The 18,073-nt window shown below is 38.8% G+C and overlaps 1 protein-coding gene across 1 annotated transcript; it reads left to right on the top strand.

The window, feature by feature from the left end:
* The first annotated feature begins 1,968 nt into the window (after positions 1–1,968).
* Positions 1,969–17,672, top strand: LOC148115650 (vomeronasal type-2 receptor 26-like). Its single transcript, XM_087885206.1, has 8 exons — positions 1,969–2,016; positions 3,627–3,904; positions 4,341–4,632; positions 5,099–5,161; positions 11,543–11,677; positions 13,556–13,786; positions 14,717–14,843; positions 16,167–17,672. The coding sequence occupies exons 1-8, from the start codon at positions 1,969–1,971 to the stop codon at positions 17,066–17,068; spliced, it is 2,076 nt and encodes a 691-aa protein (XP_087741332.1). The 3' UTR covers positions 17,069–17,672.
* The last annotated feature ends 401 nt before the right edge of the window (positions 17,673–18,073 follow it).

The following is an 18,073-nucleotide window of genomic DNA, read 5'->3' as shown; positions in this document are numbered from 1 at the left end:
AAAAATAGATCTGTGAACATCTAGAAACAAATAAAGTTATAAGTAGGAGCCAGTTAAAAACAGATCATGCCAAACCCCGCTTATTTCCTTCTTTGACAGTAACTAAATTAGCAGACGAGTGAAATGCTGTGGACATAATATACTTAGATTTCAATAAGGCATTTGACAAAGTAGACCACAATCTACTTCTTGATAAGCTGGAAAAATATGGGATAGACAGCATAACCAACAGATTGGCTGACAAACCATACTCAGCGAGTAGTAATAGTAGTACATCTACATGGAGGGAAGTAAGCAGTGGCGTACCACAAGTTTTCATCTTAAATCCCGTAGTCTTCAAGTTTTTCATAAAATATTTAAATGAGGGAATAGAAGGAGAACTGATCAAATTTGCAGATGACAGAAAGCTGGCAGGAATAGCCAACCGCCCGGAAGACAAGTTCAGGATCCAAAAGGATTATGACAGACTTGAACAATGGGTCCTATCCAACAAAATAAAATTTAATGCGGAGAAAAGCAAGGTTGTACAATTAGGCAAGAAAAACCAAAGTTACAAGTAGAGACTTGTACCTGGCTCAAAATCAGTAACTTTGAGATAGACCTAGGAGTCCTCATGGACAATCATTTAAATATGAGCCAGTTGTGTGTGTCAGCAGCCAAATAAGCTAATATAAACCTTGGTTGCCTAAACAGAGGAATAGAATCAAAATCACATGAAGTATTAGTACCGCTGTATAAAAACTTTCCAAGACCACAAATACTGCATCCAGTTTTGGTCACCACATTATAAAAAAAGATGCTGAGACTTTGGAAAAAGTGCAAAGAAGAGCACTTAAGATGATTAAGGGGCTGGAGACAAAAACATATGAAGAACGATTGCAGGAATTGGGTATCGCTGGTGTATAGAAAAGGAGGACTAGGGGTGACATGATAGCAGTATTCAAGTACTTGAGGAACTGCCACAAAGACGAGGCGGTCAACTTATTTTCCAAAGCACCAGAAGACAAGATAATAAATGAAATGGATGGAAAGTAATTAAGGAGAGAAGCAAACTAGTATTAAGGATAAACTTTCTAACAGTGAGAACAATTAACCAGTGGAACAGAAGTTGCCTTCAGAAGTTGTGGGTGTTTCATCACTGGAGGTCTTTAAGAAGAGACTGGACAGCCACCTGTCTGAAATGGTATAGGGTCTCCTGCTTGAGCAGGGGGCTGGTCTAGAAGACCTCGAGTGTCCCTTCCAGCTCTATTCTGATTGATTGATGATGAGGGTTCCTTGTGAGTTGTTTTGTCATATTTCATTTCATATTGTTAAGCTTCTATAGTTGGACAATTATCACCTCTGATTTACTTATTTAGTTATTTGTTCATGGGGATATTATTTTTTCATTCCCTTCTGCTCTTTTCTTCAGGTGATCTAGAGCAGGGGTGTCAAACTCATAGCACGCAGGCCGGATGTGTCACCCGCTGGCCATGCCCATGCCTGGTTTAGCGAAGGGGGAAAAAGTCGCAATACATCACTTGAAGATGCTGTGGCGACACGAGTTTGACACCTCTGATTTAGAGCCAGGTCTGAAAAAACGGATGCCCCATTGGTTGGAGACATCATGTGTAGGCCATACCCATCCAGGCTCTGCATAGGCATAAAACATGATACATCATAATATGGCCTGTGATGCGATTGAGTTTGACGCCTGTGATCTAGACTCTCCTGATTGTTAATGTGAAAATACTGAGTGCTGATATGAAGGCACTAATGTCGGGGTTCCGATGGGTGCCCTAATTAATTCATGAGCCTCGAGCCAAGTACCAGTTGTTAATTAGGAGCAACGTATCGGCACATACCCAAATGGAGTCAGTTCTGCCTCACGTAATTTACGTCCCAACTATGACCCTGTTTTCTCCCTCCTCCCAGGGTGTGTCATAAATCACATTCTCCAACGGAGCACTTTCGCGGGCCATAGAGAACATGCCTCTCCAGCTGACTCTTGGTAACCTAGGCTGTGGCCTTGAGAAGGTATGCGTGGAATGTGCTTCTGGTTGCTCCATCGGTTTCCCCCACCCCACTCCTGCCTATGGCAACTCAAGAGCAGGCCAGGAATGCTTTACATGTGGACAACTAATTCAAGGACATGTTGTTTTGGATTAAGCTGAACATTTGGAAGAATTGCCTTTTGCATTAGGAAAGAAAGGAGACCAGTTCATTTCCATCAGGAAAGTGTGATACTCTTTCATATCAATACAAAAAAATAAAATAAAAAAAATTGGCCTGCTAAAAATCTACTCAATTTATGAAGGCATACTTTCAAAATTTCTTTCCCAAAGATATCACAGTTGCCATAGTAACTTTGTAATTTAATTACAAAGTTTAGAATACGAGAAGCAACATTGTCCTCAATTTCTTGAGTGAGTTATATGGGATTTCACACAGGGAGAAATGTGGCAAAGACTTTCCCCAGTGCTCTTTATTTGTAAATCACAAGAGAGTTGACTGAGTAGAGGAACCTGATAATTTTTGGGGGAGGGGAAAATTCATTCCAAACCCTCTCAATTGGCTTAGAGTCCTCAACTTATGACCACAATGGAGCCTAAAATTTCTGTTGCTATTAAATGAATTTTGCCCCATTTTATGACCTTTCTTGTCAGAATTGTTAAGAGAATCACTGCTGTTTTTAAAATAGAAACTTGGTTGATAAGTGAATCTGATTTCCTCATTGACTTTGCTTGTCAGAAGGTTGCAAAAGAGGATCACGTGATTCTGGGAGACTGCGACCGTCATAAATATGAACCACTTGCCAAGCATCCAAATTTTGATCATGTGCCCATGGGGAAGATGCAACGGTTGTAAGTCATGTTTTTCAATGACGCTGTAACTTTTAATGTTAATTAAATGACTTTTTGTAAGTCATGCTTTTCAATGATGCTGTAACTTTGAATGGTCACTAAATGACTTTTTGTAAGCCGAGGACTACCTATATATTGTGTTTCAAATATTGAAAGCTGATGAGAGACCCAGCAGAGGCAGGATGAATACCCCACCTAATTCAGGGTCCACCAGAGTTAATTCACAAGAAAAATCTGTGTTTTCTCTGTGCTATGACTCAACATGAAACCCAAATATAACAGGACCATAATATTCTGCTTCCTCCAAAGTAATAATAGGAATAAAAAGTTTGCAGTTGTTATTTTGATGATTAAATTCTAACTAGGTCCATAAGTCATGCAAAGTTTTTTCCCCTCAGGTACACTTGTGAATGAAGTCATACAGAGAATCAACTGTGATTCCCAAATTCCTGTATAATTATCAAAATCACAATTATTACTTCATCTTCCACTATAGCCTAGGGGTCTTCCCTCACCCACAGTTATTTTGAAACAGAGGTACAGATATTTAGTAACCCTCATCAACAGATTTCATAAGTATTTTGTAATTCTTATAAAAATCTGAAGATCTGGTCCACAAGGATCTCAAGGATTACAAAGAACACATGGTGAGACTCCTGTAGGCACACTGTACAGGTCCGAATTTTAATTCTGTCCTTTTAATGTGCCAGATTAAATTTTATCTTGCTTGATCAAGTCAGTGTATCTGTGTCCTTTGGCAAGAGAGCTGTGCTTCCCCTAAAGATTTCCCTGAAACTAAAGACAGTGGTGTCTTGTCTCAGAGAACTACAGAAGATCTTCATTGTGATATTTGAAATGCTGCTGCTGCTGCTTCTCTTAGTGTCCCATTTTCCATGTGGGACGCTGATGACCAAATGTCCATTAAATGTGCAGAAAGATGACAAACATAAATTTCATTACTACAAGACAGGAGATTTCCTGATTAGTGGAATCATATCTACATCTAGCGCTGTATTTCAAGCATACACCTTCTTTAAGCCTCCAAACCACAGATTTGTAAGGTAATTCCTGATGTGTCCTGAACGCTAGTGATTAATTTTATCTTTTCCACTGTGTTTCTTTTAATGGGGATGGTTAGCTGATATGAATGTTAAAATTTTATGTTTTAACTTTTAATATTGACACCTGTGATATTAGCAGTCTATCATTAAAACTAGGAATTGAGCTTTTGGTCTGATCCCCTCCTGCTTTTCCCTTCATGACATCAATCAGAATCCAAAACTGTTATCAAACATCATCCTGGGCAACACAATTAGACATATATTAGGGATACATTCTATAACTAATTTAAGATTTTTAGATTGTTAAATTTCCAGGCTAGTCTCATAAGACAACAATCCAACTGATTGCTAAATGTCATAAAGGAACAGCTTCAGGTAATATGATGTCATTTTATAAATTGAGGATGAAAACCAACTGCACTCTCTTATTTTGCAGTATAAAGAATATGAGCTTCTGGCACGTCCTGCCCTTCTTCTTTGCCATTCATGAGGTCAACCAGAATCCAAAGCTGTTACCAAACATCACCCTGGGATACAGCATCTATGAAAACTTTTTCAATGCAAGGATCACATCCGAATTCATGATGGACTTGCTGTCTACAGGGCAAGAGAATGTCCCAAACTACAGTTGCGGAAGACAAAAGAATCTTTTGGCTGTGTTTGAAGAGACTGATTCAGAACTCTTTAATTACATTTCAACTACGTTAGGCACCTACAAAATTCCACAAGTAAGAATGAATACTGAAGCTAATTTCATTTTATAAAGTCTACTGATGGTCAAAAAGGGATCAGATGATCAATAAAATGTGTCAGATGACAGAGCTTTAAAGACACCTGAAATACTATATTTTCATCAGGCATTCAAATGTCTGTTACCATCCCACCAAAGGTGGTCCCTATTTTTCTACTTGTATTTTTTACGTGCTTTCCGAACTGCTTTGTTGGCAGAAGCTGGGACAAGTAACGGGAGCTCACTCTGTTCCACAGCACTAGGGATTCGAGCCAATGAATTGCCGACCTTTCGATCGACAAGCTCAGTGTCTTAGCCACTGAGTATAACTTGGTGAATATATTTGACCACTTGATGTGTGAGTATAGGGTTAGCATCAGAAAAAAAAAAGCCCTTTGAGGTAAGGACTTATTTTTGTCCTGAAAAGCAAAACAATTGACCATATTTTTTCTCTTACATCTTAGATCAACTATGGGGTCATCAGCCACATTCCAGAGCAGAAACACCATTTTCCTTTTTTCTACCGGGTGAGTCCAAAGCAAGAACCTCCTCACTTGGCAATTGTCCAACTGCTCCTGCATTTCCGATGGACGTGGATCGGCCTCGCTGCTCCGGACAATGAAACTGGAGAAAAGTTCAGAAGAACCTTTGTGCCAGAAGCCCTAAAGAAAGGCCTCTGTGTTGCCTTCTCTGAAAGCTTACCTGTGGTTCTTAGAATAGGGAGGGATAAGCAATTTTTTCAATATTTTAGTGACAGTAGAGTGAAAAGTATTGTTTGTCAGTTGGATTCTCAGACCACATTAATAGTAGCAGTGTTAATACAACACATTGAAAAGAATCAAATCCTGTTTAAGGAAAAAGTATGGATTGCTACAGCTTTGTCAGATATCAATGTGAGATTATTTTACCAGTTTGTTAATCTCCAGCATAACCATCTTATATTATCCTTCTCAATTCAATCAAAGAAAAGGACACAATATTATGATTTTAATTCACATTACTCTGCTGCAGGGAAGTTTGGCGAGGCAGCATTTCAGTGTTCCTATTCAATCCCCTTGTTGTCTAAGAAAGTTTGGAAGAGATGCCTGGAGAAAGAGAGCTGGGAAATCCCACCCCAGGATCTGTCAGATGTAAATGCCTTATTCTCCAATGTGTAAATAATGTATATATGGAACATCAGAGGTTAACTTATTCTTTGGACTTTAATGTATTCATAACTTACCACTCCCATTCCTAGCTCCACCCCTTGTATATATAAGGAGCCACCCTCACCATTCTCGCTGCTTCTACCTTGAATATTCAGTGAATATAGAATGCCTATCATAATTAAAAAGAAATATATTTAAAGCTCTAACTCCTATTATCTTTATTGAGTCTGATCCTGAAAATATTGCAACAAGCTGGTAGCAGAGGATGGTTAATTGACTCAATAAGTAATTAAAAATGTCCAAGAAAGATAGGCCCAACACCAGGGCCTACAGCAAAGAAATAGAAACTGATCAAGAGATGACCAACGAATCCACCAATGCGATTTCGAGAGAATCCGAAGAATACACCACTGAAGAAGAAGAACTAATGAGTGAAAATAATGACCAGAAAGAAATCGAAATAGAAAATAACGAACTCAGGTCAGAGATATTAAAGATACTAAAAAGCCAAAAGAATGATGAAAATCTCATCGCGGACCTCCAGGAGATGCTGAAGAACAGCGGAGCAGTGAGAGAGAAAAACGTCATTAAAGAAAAACCCAAAGATCAAAAAACCGTAAGTGAGATGACTACTGAGAAAATAGTTGTTAAAAAGAAAAGATGTGATCCCGCGCGAAATTTTGAATGGCAGCCATCTTGGTTTCAACGAACTTCAAAAGAGAATGGAGCAGAGCCAATCAAAACGCTCAGTTCAAAATTTCTGGCGCGAAAAACACTATCAGACGAAGAAAGTGAGAAAGAAGTCTCAAACTCTTCAGATGATTCAAAATCAGAAAGTGAAGACGATTTAACAAAATCTCAAGTAAAATCAGCAATGAAAACGCTTTTTGCTGCTTTTGGGCCAAGACTGAAAATTACCAAGACATCTACGAAGAAGCAAGAAATCAAACCGGCGACTCAAGACCTGCACGCTCCCATCCTGACTTCGAAAGCGACGACGCCCGAGCCCAGAGAGCCATGCCGATTTCGCCCTACACCACAGACAAGATCGAATGCCAACGCACACAAAAAGAAGAAAAGAACCGTCGCCACCACCAGAACCCCAAAAACCGAGCCAGAGACCGACTCATCTGAGGAGGAGCGGATCGAGAGAGCTGAAAGGGAGAGAACCTTCCACGACGCCACCAAAGAAGAAATGAGCAACGCGCATGTGCGAAACTACGTAGACGACCCAGAAGGACTTGAACTGGCCAGAGAACCGCGCAGACTCATTGCAAGCATCCCAATGCCGTTCTGTAATTTCCTGCACTTGAGAGATCACGGACTGCCCCAGGTTGTAAGTAATGGACAGAATAATGTAGGTAACTTACCCAGTGACTTCCCAAAACTTAGAATTGATGGCATTAATTTACAAGAGTGGTATCAACAGCTTCAGGTTATTTTCATGAAAGAAAATTTACTATTCTTTATAACTAGCCCTCCAAGAAGACCTTGGACCTTAAAAATAGATTGTTTACATCATAGAGCATTTTTCATAATAATATCTAGCGTGTCTCCTGCAATGTATCATAGCATCAAACCAAACCTAACAGTATCAGAAATAATTCAATGCATGTTTAATCTATTTCACAGCGATAGCGTAGCTACAACCACAAGAATGTCTAAGGATTTCTTTTCCTCTAGAGTAAAACCAGGGGTTTCTATAAGTGAGCATTTGATAAATCTAAACAAAATAAGAGCTGAGCTACAATTGAGGGGGGAAGTGATTTCAGATCAAACAATGAAAAGTGTTATTATCAATTCACTTGATCCATCATGGGATAGCTTTATGTCACACTTAGATACCATTAATTTGGGATATTTATCCATAGAAAGCCTATCTAACAAATTGATAGCAGAAGACAATTCAAGAAAAAATCGATCCAGTAACCAAACAGACCACAAACCTTTTAGGAAAGTAGTCTTTCAAGATAAACATAATGAGGCCTTTAGATGCTACAATTGTGGATCCAGGGAACATAGTAGAAGAGACTGCCCCAAAGTCTCAAGAGAGAGACATAGGCCAGAATATAAGAGCAAATATAATTACAGACAATCTTCCACAAATAGACACAAATATAGAAGTCCACCAAATTACAAAGAAGGTAGAGGGGGTAGAGAAAATTCAAAAGAGAGGAAATCTGGGTCACTGAATGGGCTAAATAAACAAGACAGCACCAGAACACAGCAGGATGAGAATAACAATTGGCTTATTGATTCTGGTGCAACAAATCACACCACCACCAACAAAAGTATATTATCTTCATTTATAGAAGATAAGTTTGTGATAAAGGTAGCTAATCAAGAAAAGGTTCAAGTACTAGGCAAAGGAAATGTGACCTTGCCTGGTCTAGGGAAAATAGAGGGGGTATTATTAATCCCAGAAATACCTCACAACATACTAAGTGCCATAAAATTAAGCAGAGAATCTGATATCAATATAGTTTTCTCAAAGGGGAAAGCAACTATAGAAAAGAACAAAACAAATGTAGGTACTGTAATGATAAAAGGAGGTCTACCCTATCTGATAACTAAAGAAAGATGTTTACATAACATTGATTCAAATATGGAAGATTGTATTGAAGCAGATGATGAAAATGTCAGTAACAGTGACAATGATGAGTGTAGAATAACCCATGATCACAAAAATACATACAAGGAAAAGAAACCAAAAATAGGTAAACCAATTCATGATGAGTGTGCTCACATCTTACACAGGAAGTTAGGACATGCAAGCTTTCCTGTAGTACAAAAAATGACTGAACACGCAGAAGGTGTCAAAATAAAAAATTGTGAAAATTATTTGGAATGCTCAGTATGTAAATCCACCAAACTAAAAACCAGTCCCAGACCAAAAAAATCTAACAGATCAACTAACAATATTTTTGATTTGGTACATATGGACTTAGTTGGTCCATTAAGTCCCTCAATTACCTATAGAAAACGTTACTTCCTAACAATAGTGGATGACTACAGCCGATATGGTTTTGTTTACACATTAAAGCACAAGGATGAAACATTTCAGAAATTTAAGGAATTCTGCAAACGTATAGAAACACAACATAATATCAGAATAAAGCAAATTATGACAGATAGGGGATGTGAGTTCATGTCTAAAGAATTCTCCCAATGGTTAAAGGATAGAGGAATGTTACATTTCACGTCCAATCCTTTTTCTGCATTTCAAAATGGAGTTGCAGAGAGGAAAAATTCCACACTACAAACCATGATTAGGTGCACATTAGAGGATGCTGGTTTAGGCAAACAATTTTGGTCAGAGGCATTACATTATTCAAATTACACTCAAAATAGAACCTGGTCCAGTATTGTGAATAAGACACCATATGAGGTGATGTACAATAGAAAACCCAAATTATCACACATGCACATATTTGGAGTCACTGCAGACGTACACATACCTAAACAATTGAGGAGAAAGGGAGAAAACGTATCCAGGAGATTAAGATTCATGGGATACGAAACTGGAACCAAAGGGTACAGATTTATTGATAGTAATAACAAATTTATAGTATCCAGAACAGCTGTGTTCCATGAACAGGCCAATTGGTCAAAATTGCACCTTAATGAAATATTTCCTAATAAATGTAAAGATACGATATCTTGCGAGGAAGGAACAACAGAAAATCAAAATATTAACAAAAGTAAGAACAAAACCAAAACTTGGACTAATAGTCAGCATAAAATAAAGACAGACACATTAACAAAAAAGGAAGCTAGATATTTGCATGATAACCATAGCAAGCCTGAAAGAACTATTAGAAACAATAGAAACCAAATACCAAATAAATACAAAGATTACATAATGCATATGAATGGAGAACAAATAACACCTAATACATATGAAGAAGTATTGAAACTTCCACATGAAGAAAGAGAAAAATGGGAACTAGCTATGGAAAAAGAGATGGAAAGTTTACAAGGATTAAATGTATTCACACCTGCGATCGCACCTAAGGATAAAACAATTATAGGTACCAGGTGGATTTATAAAATTAAGAACTTAGAAGGAGGCAATACCTTATACAAGGCTAGACTAGTTGCACAAGGCTATGCACAAAAATATCCAGAAGACTATACTGATACATATTCACCCACAGTGAGAACAGAGAGTGTCAAAACAGCCCTTGTAGTAGCATCTGCACTCAATCTGGACGTATTCCAATATGACATACAGACCGCATACTTACATGCAAAATTAGATAAGGAAATATATGTAAGAGCACCACACAGTCAATACACTAATAAGAACGAAATTTGGTTATTAAATAAGAGTCTGTACGGATTAAAGCAATCCGGCAAAAGATGGTACGATTGCTTGGTAAAAGTACTTAAGACCATGGATTTCAACGCCACCACTGCTGATAACTGTTTCTTTGTAAAAAAGAGTAATGATCATATTGAATTTGTATTAATTTACGTGGACGATATTTTATACATTGGAAAGCATAAAGAGAGCAGGGAAATCTTTGTAAATAAGTTAAATGAACACTTCTCACTGAAATCTCTGGGTAAAGTGAATAAATACCTTGGTGTGCAAATTAACAAAACTAAAAGGGGATTCAAACTTACACAGAAAGATAAAATCATCGAACTCCTAAACAAATGTAACTTAAATAATGCCAAAACCTGTGACACCCCTATGCAAACTGATTTTCTTAGAAACACTGATGAATCTTCCCCTGAGTTTAAAGACAACACATTTTACAGATCAGTTATAGGTTCACTCCTTTATATATCTAATTGGACTAGGCCAGATATTGCATTACCTCTCAATCTACTGTCAAGATATGTTAGTAAACCAACCTTGTATCATTGGGAAGCTGTCAAAAGAATTCTAAGATATCTGAAGGGTACATTAGATTTTTGTTTAATGCTGGAACCCAATAATGACAGAGAACCAAAAATTACTTGTTATGCTGATGCAGATTGGGCTGGTGATACATCATGCAGAAAGAGTACTTCTGGTTATGTTTTTCTATTGAATGATTGTCCAGTTTACTGGTATACTGGTAAACAAGAACTAGTAGCCACTTCTACTACAGAAGCGGAATATGTTTGTTTGTCCAAGGCTGCAAATAACCTTATATGGTTCAATGATCTGATCACTGATGTTTGGAAGAAACCCACTTTACCATTTATTATGCATGAAGACAATAAAGCGGCCATTGAAATATCCAGATCCGATGCAATTGGACAAAGGTCCAGGCATATTGATATAAAGTTTAAGCATGTGAGACAACTGTCCCAAGACGGATTCATTAAAGCAATACATTGCGATACTTCTGAACAATTAGCTGACATATTAACAAAACCCTTACCTTCTAAACAACACAAATATTTAACTTCTAAATTATATGTATTATATTGTCCTGAATCAGAATGTAATTGGTGTTGTGTAACGAACCGGCATTTAGAGGGGGATTTGTCAGATGTAAATGCCTTATTCTCCAATGTGTAAATAATGTATATATGGAACATCAGAGGTTAACTTATTCTTTGGACTTTAATGTATTCATAACTTACCACTCCCATTCCTAGCTCCACCCCTTGTATATATAAGGAGCCACCCTCACCATTCTCGCTGCTTCTACCTTGAATATTCAGTGAATATAGAATGCCTATCATAATTAAAAAGAAATATATTTAAAGCTCTAACTCCTATTATCTTTATTGAGTCTGATCCTGAAAATATTGCAACAGGATCTGGTTGAAAGAATCCTGTCTGAGGATGGCTCCAGTATTTCCACAGCAATCCAGGTTGTGGCCTGGGCCCTCAGTGCTGCCTTTTCCTCCCAAAGGAGTAAGAGGAAGATGCATATTTGGGATAACCAGATGGTACAGCCGTGTCATGTAATGGTTTTTCAAAATTTTGCTGATGGTTCCCTTTCAGTTCTTAAATGCTATGATAAAGATAAGCAGAGATTGATGGGGGGAGGGGCGGATCCCAACAAAAACTGCCAGTTTCTAATATTTCTTCTGAGCAGATGAGGAGATTTGGAGAGAGAGGGAGGGAGGGAGGGAGGGAGGGAGAGAGAGAGAGGGAGGGAGGGAGAGAGAGAGAGGAAGGGAGGGAGACAAAAAAAAAAAAAGAGAGAGAGAGAGAGAGAGAGAGAGAGAGAGAGAGAGAGAGAGAGATTGTGTTGGTGAATGCTCCAGACTAAACAAGAGATGCTTCTGAGAATAGGCAATGATGTCTGAAAAACTGGAAGGTTTTTTCCACAATTGCTGAATAAATAAACAGTAGGATGCCACCAAAACCATCATGTTCTCTTGAAGATCTAACATTGGCCTCATGTAGTTCTGAATTCCTGTCCTGCCATGCAAAGAGGAGTCAAATCTTTCTTCCTCTTACCATCTTCAGGTTGAAGCTACAGAAAGCACACTACAGCTTCCTTGTTATAGCCTGGCAATTTTCTCTTCTGTGTTTGCCATCTCCCAAGATTCTTTTCCTCTCTTTTGAAAATTAAATCTTAGTATTTGGAACCATTGATGGAATTCAATTTTTTTTACTACCGGTTGTGTGGGCGTGGCTTGGTGGGCATGGCTTGGTGGGGGTGGCAGGGGAAGGATACTGCACAATCCCCATTCCCACCCCACTCTGAGACCAGCCAGAGGTGGTTTTTGCCGGTTCTCCGAACTACTCAAAATTTCCGCTACCGGTTCTACAGAACCTGTCAGAACCTGCTGAATAGCACTCCTGTTTCGAACCCAATCATTTCTCCCAATCCTTTCACATTCCACCACCAACTGTTGGTTCCATAAAGCTACTATAGAAGAATAAAACTTGTAGAGCTTAGAAAGAGCGTATAATAATACATTGGTAAGGAATGTGTTGTTTCTATTGACCATTTTATTCACTTCCAAATGCCTCCATTGTTCTTCCATGTTTCCAGGACATCAGAACAGAAGTGATTTCTCTGGCTGTGCAATTTTCCAACTGTGATACATATCAGCTAATAAGGGGAAAAAAAACTTCCATTCACAACGTTGTGGGGGGAAAGTCAGGTTGCATCATGATGTCACATCTGGTTGTATAACTAGCTCTCATTTCTAGTGGCTTTTCTAAACCTCACTGTTTCATTTTGTGATATTTTCTCTTCCAAAGAGTGTGATGGAAACCCCATCCTTTCTTTTTTTTAACAGGCATTGCATATATCTCCTTTTCTCACTTTTTTCTCACACTACCTAGATTAGTGCATGTTTCCTTCCAGCAGGTGACTTGGACACAGGGAGGCAGGCAAGAACCTTGCAACAAAGGGGAAGCAGCAGGGGTGCCTTAGGACATTGGCCAAAGGAGACTGAAAATTTAGGACCAACCATCTTGACTCAAAGCCAAGATGGAGTTAATGTTCTAGTCAAGCAAAATTGGGACACTCCTTTTTGTAATACCAATACAATTAGTGGGAAAACTACCATAGGAATATGGTGAGATTGCCGGAGTCATAATATGTTTGGAATCTGAGATTACCAATTTCATAAAGCAGGCGAAAAATATTAAACTGAAGAAGGTTTGTGTGTATGTGTATGTGGGTGTGTGAGAGAGAGACAGTGGGAGTGGGAAAGAAAGAGAGGGAGAGAGGGAATTACAGAGAGAAAAAATAATCTTCCTACCACATTTGCAGACAGAAACACCGGGGTAAAGTATCCCTGTTTTGATTTAGGGTTGAAATGGGAACGTATACATTGCAAGTGCGATTCTCCATATCTTTTCAGCTCCATCCTTTTCTAAGAAACTTCCAGATTTACAATTTTTCTGTAAATGATGTTTATTTGGATGAGAATGGAATTCCTACTGCCGACTTTGATATCATGGACTGGGCAGTATTTCCCAACAAATCTGCTGCTGGGGTGGTAATTGGGAATATTGGAAAAGAAGAAGTCTCTTCAGATATCAAGGTCTCTGTCCATGAGAGTGCCATCATATGGCCAACGTCTTTTAACCAGGTAACCAAATCTGCCTCTTTTTGGGTTTTATTATTTATCTATTCCTATACTGTATATCCATGTGATTTTATGGTTTTTCAGCCTTTTCACTATAATGGAGGACCTACACTAGTAAAAAGGCAGTTGAAGGAGACACTACTATTTCTCCTGCACCTCTCAAAAGATCTATTGCTTATGGTGGGAATATCAGCATTGTTCTGGGGTTGGAGGCACTTAGTTAATGGAATCTTTGGTGTTCTCTGAGCTTGGTTGCTGTTTGCAGGTATTTCATTGGTTGCTTACTGAACTAAGTAACATCGTCAATGCCTGATGTGCTTGATGATAGCACTGATAATGTTATCTAGTCAAATGAATGCAAGCAGACAACCAAACTGAGAGAGCATCAAGGAGTTTACAGTTCAATCCTGCGTTACAGAGATTCTCTTCTATTGAATCTTATCCAATGTTTGTTCACAACTAGAGTCTGCTTTGAGACTGAGTTGATAGGAAATTGAGATCTAACAAATGCATATTGAAAGAAGCCAGAGGACATGTTGTGATAGATTGTGTTCTAGCAATTGCTAAGATAGGAGAGAGCAACCCTGTGGTTTCCATGCTTTGGACTACAGTTTCCACAGTTTTGTGTCATTGACCAGTTGGCTGAATCTGATGGGATCTGAAGTTCAAATGCAGAAAAATCCCAGAAGGATAATGATGCCTGGACTGGAGAATCAACAGCCTTTTCTGAACATTAAGGGGACTCTGGGATCATAGCCTGCTGAAATGAAACAGCTAGTGAAGACTTTTCACTAAGAGAAAATTATTTTCATTATATTTGGAAAAAGATCTTGAAAGTATCTTTTTGAATTCCTGAACCCACTTTGGTGCTCAGTTCCATTTCTAGAAGTAACCCCCTCATTTCTATGTTTCTCTGACTTCCTTTCTGTTTAGAAGGCCCCCTTTTCTAGGTGTACTGAAAGTTGCCTCCCAGGATATACCAAGCTCTTGAGGGAGGGAGAACCACTTTGCTGTTATGACTGTTCTCCATGCATGGAAGGAACCATCTCCGTGCAGGAAGGTTGGTAGTTCAAGAACAAAGAAGGAGCACCATATATTTTAAGGACAATATATTAGCAATAGCAATTGCACTTAGACTTAGAGGGTGCTTTATATCATCCTCTAAGCTATTTACAGAGTCAGCATATTGTCCCCAACAAAGTGAGTCCACATTTTGCCAACCTCAAAAGGAAGGAAGGCTGAGTCAACCTTGAGCTGATCAGGATTGAATTCCAGGCTCTGGGCAGAGTTAGCCTGCAATACTGTATTCTAATCACTGTGCTACCACCGTTCTGGTATTACCAAGATTTGATGTCATATGCCGATATGCTACATCCAGACTCAGGAAGCAGACTAAAATCACTTCAGTGAAGATAGAATTCACGGTGGTGGATTTTTTTCACAAACTGCTGAAACAATAACAAACCATCTTGAAAAAGATTGAGAGACCTTGAGAAAGATGACAGCATTTGAAATACTCATACAAAATAAGATTTATGATTTAGAGCCATATATAAATTGTTTTTGCAATATAACATGGAGATGGAAAAAATAAACATTTGTATGATAAAATGGATGCAAGACATCAAAGGAATAATCCTAATGCAAAAATGAGAAGAGTTTTCAAAAAGAAAAATATAGAAAATTCACTCCCAAGTCATAATTTAAGGCGAAACTGCTGCAAAATGTTTTACAGGTGGTCTATAAATATAATTGCATAATAAACAAATCATATAACAATAAATGTGTACATCCTATATCTGAAAAGTTGGCTATGATTTATTTATTTTATTTTATTTATTTATTTATTTATTTGTTTAAATTTCTATACCGCCCTTCTCCAATGTAGGACTCAGGGCGGTGAACAGCCAAAGTAAAAACAAGACATACATACAAAACATACAAAATCTAAAATCTGTTTAAAATAATTAAATAATTTTGGCCGTAATTAAAACATTCCAATTTAAAATCCGTTTAAAATTTGACTCAAGCCAGCCCAGCTAGTTGAAATAAATGGGTTTTTAGGGCCCGACGAAAAATCCGGAGGTCTGTTATTGTACGTAGCTCTGGGGGGAGGTTGTTCTAGAGGGTGGGCGCCGCCACAGAGAAGGCTCTCCCCCTGGGGGTCGCCAGCCGACATTGTCTGGCGGACGGCACCCTGAGGAGGCCCACTCTGTGGGAGCGTACTGGCCAGTGGGAGGCTATTGGTGGCAAATATTTATTTATTTTGTTGCATTTCTATGCCGCCCAACTCCCAAGGGACTCTTGGGAGTTGGGCAGCATAAAATGATGTGCTGAATGTCACTCAATCACTTGTTAAAAAACAGTATTTTGTGTTTTCCAGATGTAGCCCATTGTGAAAAGTGTCCAGATGACCACCATTCCAACAACAAACGAGATCTGTGTGTTCCCAAAGTTATGACATTTCTGTCCTACAGAGAAAACTTAGGTCTTGTTCTGGCTATCTCTGCCCTTTTTTTGTCTCTAATCACTGCCTCAGTTCTAGGAATTTTTATTAAATATCGAGAAACTCCCATAGTCAAAGCCAACAACCGGGATCTCACCTACATTCTGCTGATCTTTCTCCTGCTTTCCTTCTTGACTTCCCTTCTCTTCATTGGTCAACCCAAGAAAGCGACCTGCCTTCTTCGACAAACTGCCTTCAGTGTTGTTTTCTCAGTTGCCGTGTCATCCTTGCTGGCCAAGACTATCATGGTGGTGGTGGCATTTCTGGCCACAAAGCCAGGCAGCAGGATGAGGAAATGGCTGGGGAAATCTCTGGCCAATTTCATCATCTTCTCCTGCTCTGGTGTTCAGGTGGGCATCTGTTTCATATGGCTGGGAATCTTTCCCCCATTCCCAGATTCTGACTTCTATTCCCAAAAAGGACAGATCCTTCTGCAATGCAATGAAGGTTCAGTTACAATGCTTTACAGTGCCCTTGGCTATATGGGCTTTCTGGCTGCCATATGCTTCTTGGTGGCGTTCCTGGCCCGGAGGTTGCCAGGCTCTTTCAACGAAGCCAAGCTGATCACCTTCAGCATGTTGGTTTTTTGCAGTGTTTGGGTCTCCTTTGTCCCCACCTACCTGAGCACCAAAGGGAAATACATGGTGGCTGTGCAGATCTTCTCCATCCTGACTTCCAGCCTGGGCTTACTGGGCTGCATCTTTGTCCCCAAATGTTACGTCATCATTCTGAGACCTGATTTGAACATGAAGGAGCATCTAATGATGAAAAACAACTAGAGCTCTTGATTTTGGCAATTATTGTTTTTATCCAAATGGTAGCTAAAATAAAATAAGACATTGCAAATTGCAATAAGATTGCAAAATTGCAAATTTTTTGGTATTTGTTCTAAGAATTTTTTCTTTCTTCCATGTGATTAATCTTGCTATCAATAAATAGCATAGGAAAGTTATTGATGTTTCTTCCAGCAGTTTAAAACCATGTTATTTGTCTTCCAATCTACATTTCTTCAATATCCATTCAGCATACAAGTTGAATAAATAAGAAGGATGTCAGCCCTGGAAGCCATCTTTTTCTTTAGAGCTTCTGAGCTGTCACATTTAGTGCCTGGGAAAACGGGATGGGGGATTTCAAGGAGTCGGTGGAGAATTAGCCATAACAACATTCCTTTCTCTGGGAACCAAGGACAATCAGCCTGCACCTGGATGGGCGTGCCCGGGGGTTTGTCTCCAGTTGGGACAGTGAATTGATTGGATCATGTGATGGACATGTGGGTGAAGGGGATGGAACTTTGACTTTCTTTTGGGTGAGGAAAACTGGAAGCTTTCAGATTTGGGTTTTCCCAGATGTGTCAATATGACTTCTCTAATAAAATGGAACTTTTAGGAATTGCCAGCCTCGGAGTCTTCTTTTGTTGGGGTTGAAACTTGGAATGCTGCCAAAGGGAGTATACAGTCTTGTCTCATTTTTGTCTCACAAGAGTGATGTGGAATCACTCTGCTTAACTCTGTTTTGTTCAGAGTCTGGCTTCGGGTCCTTGTGTAGGTTTCTTATAAGGATAGGGAGATATTGTAGGATTCTCATTTCTCAAAAACATTTCATAACTCAACATAATTTGTTTTAGTTACTCATTTATTTTAAAAGATTTGTATGGCCACCTATATTAACACATATTTTATGTTCTATAATCTTCAAAAGCCATGAGTATTTTTGATTTTGGTTTATCCAATCAGTAACTGATATCTGCTTTGCATATTTAACTTTTCTTTCTACTTTCCCTCAAG

Source organism: Pantherophis guttatus, chromosome 2 (assembly GCF_059756535.1).
Source record: "Pantherophis guttatus breed Tessera chromosome 2, ASM5975653v1, whole genome shotgun sequence".
Classification (NCBI taxonomy): Eukaryota; Metazoa; Chordata; class Lepidosauria; order Squamata; family Colubridae; genus Pantherophis; species Pantherophis guttatus.
The sequence above is the reverse complement of the archived record's forward strand: the minus strand, read 5'-3'. Positions and strand labels throughout refer to the sequence as shown.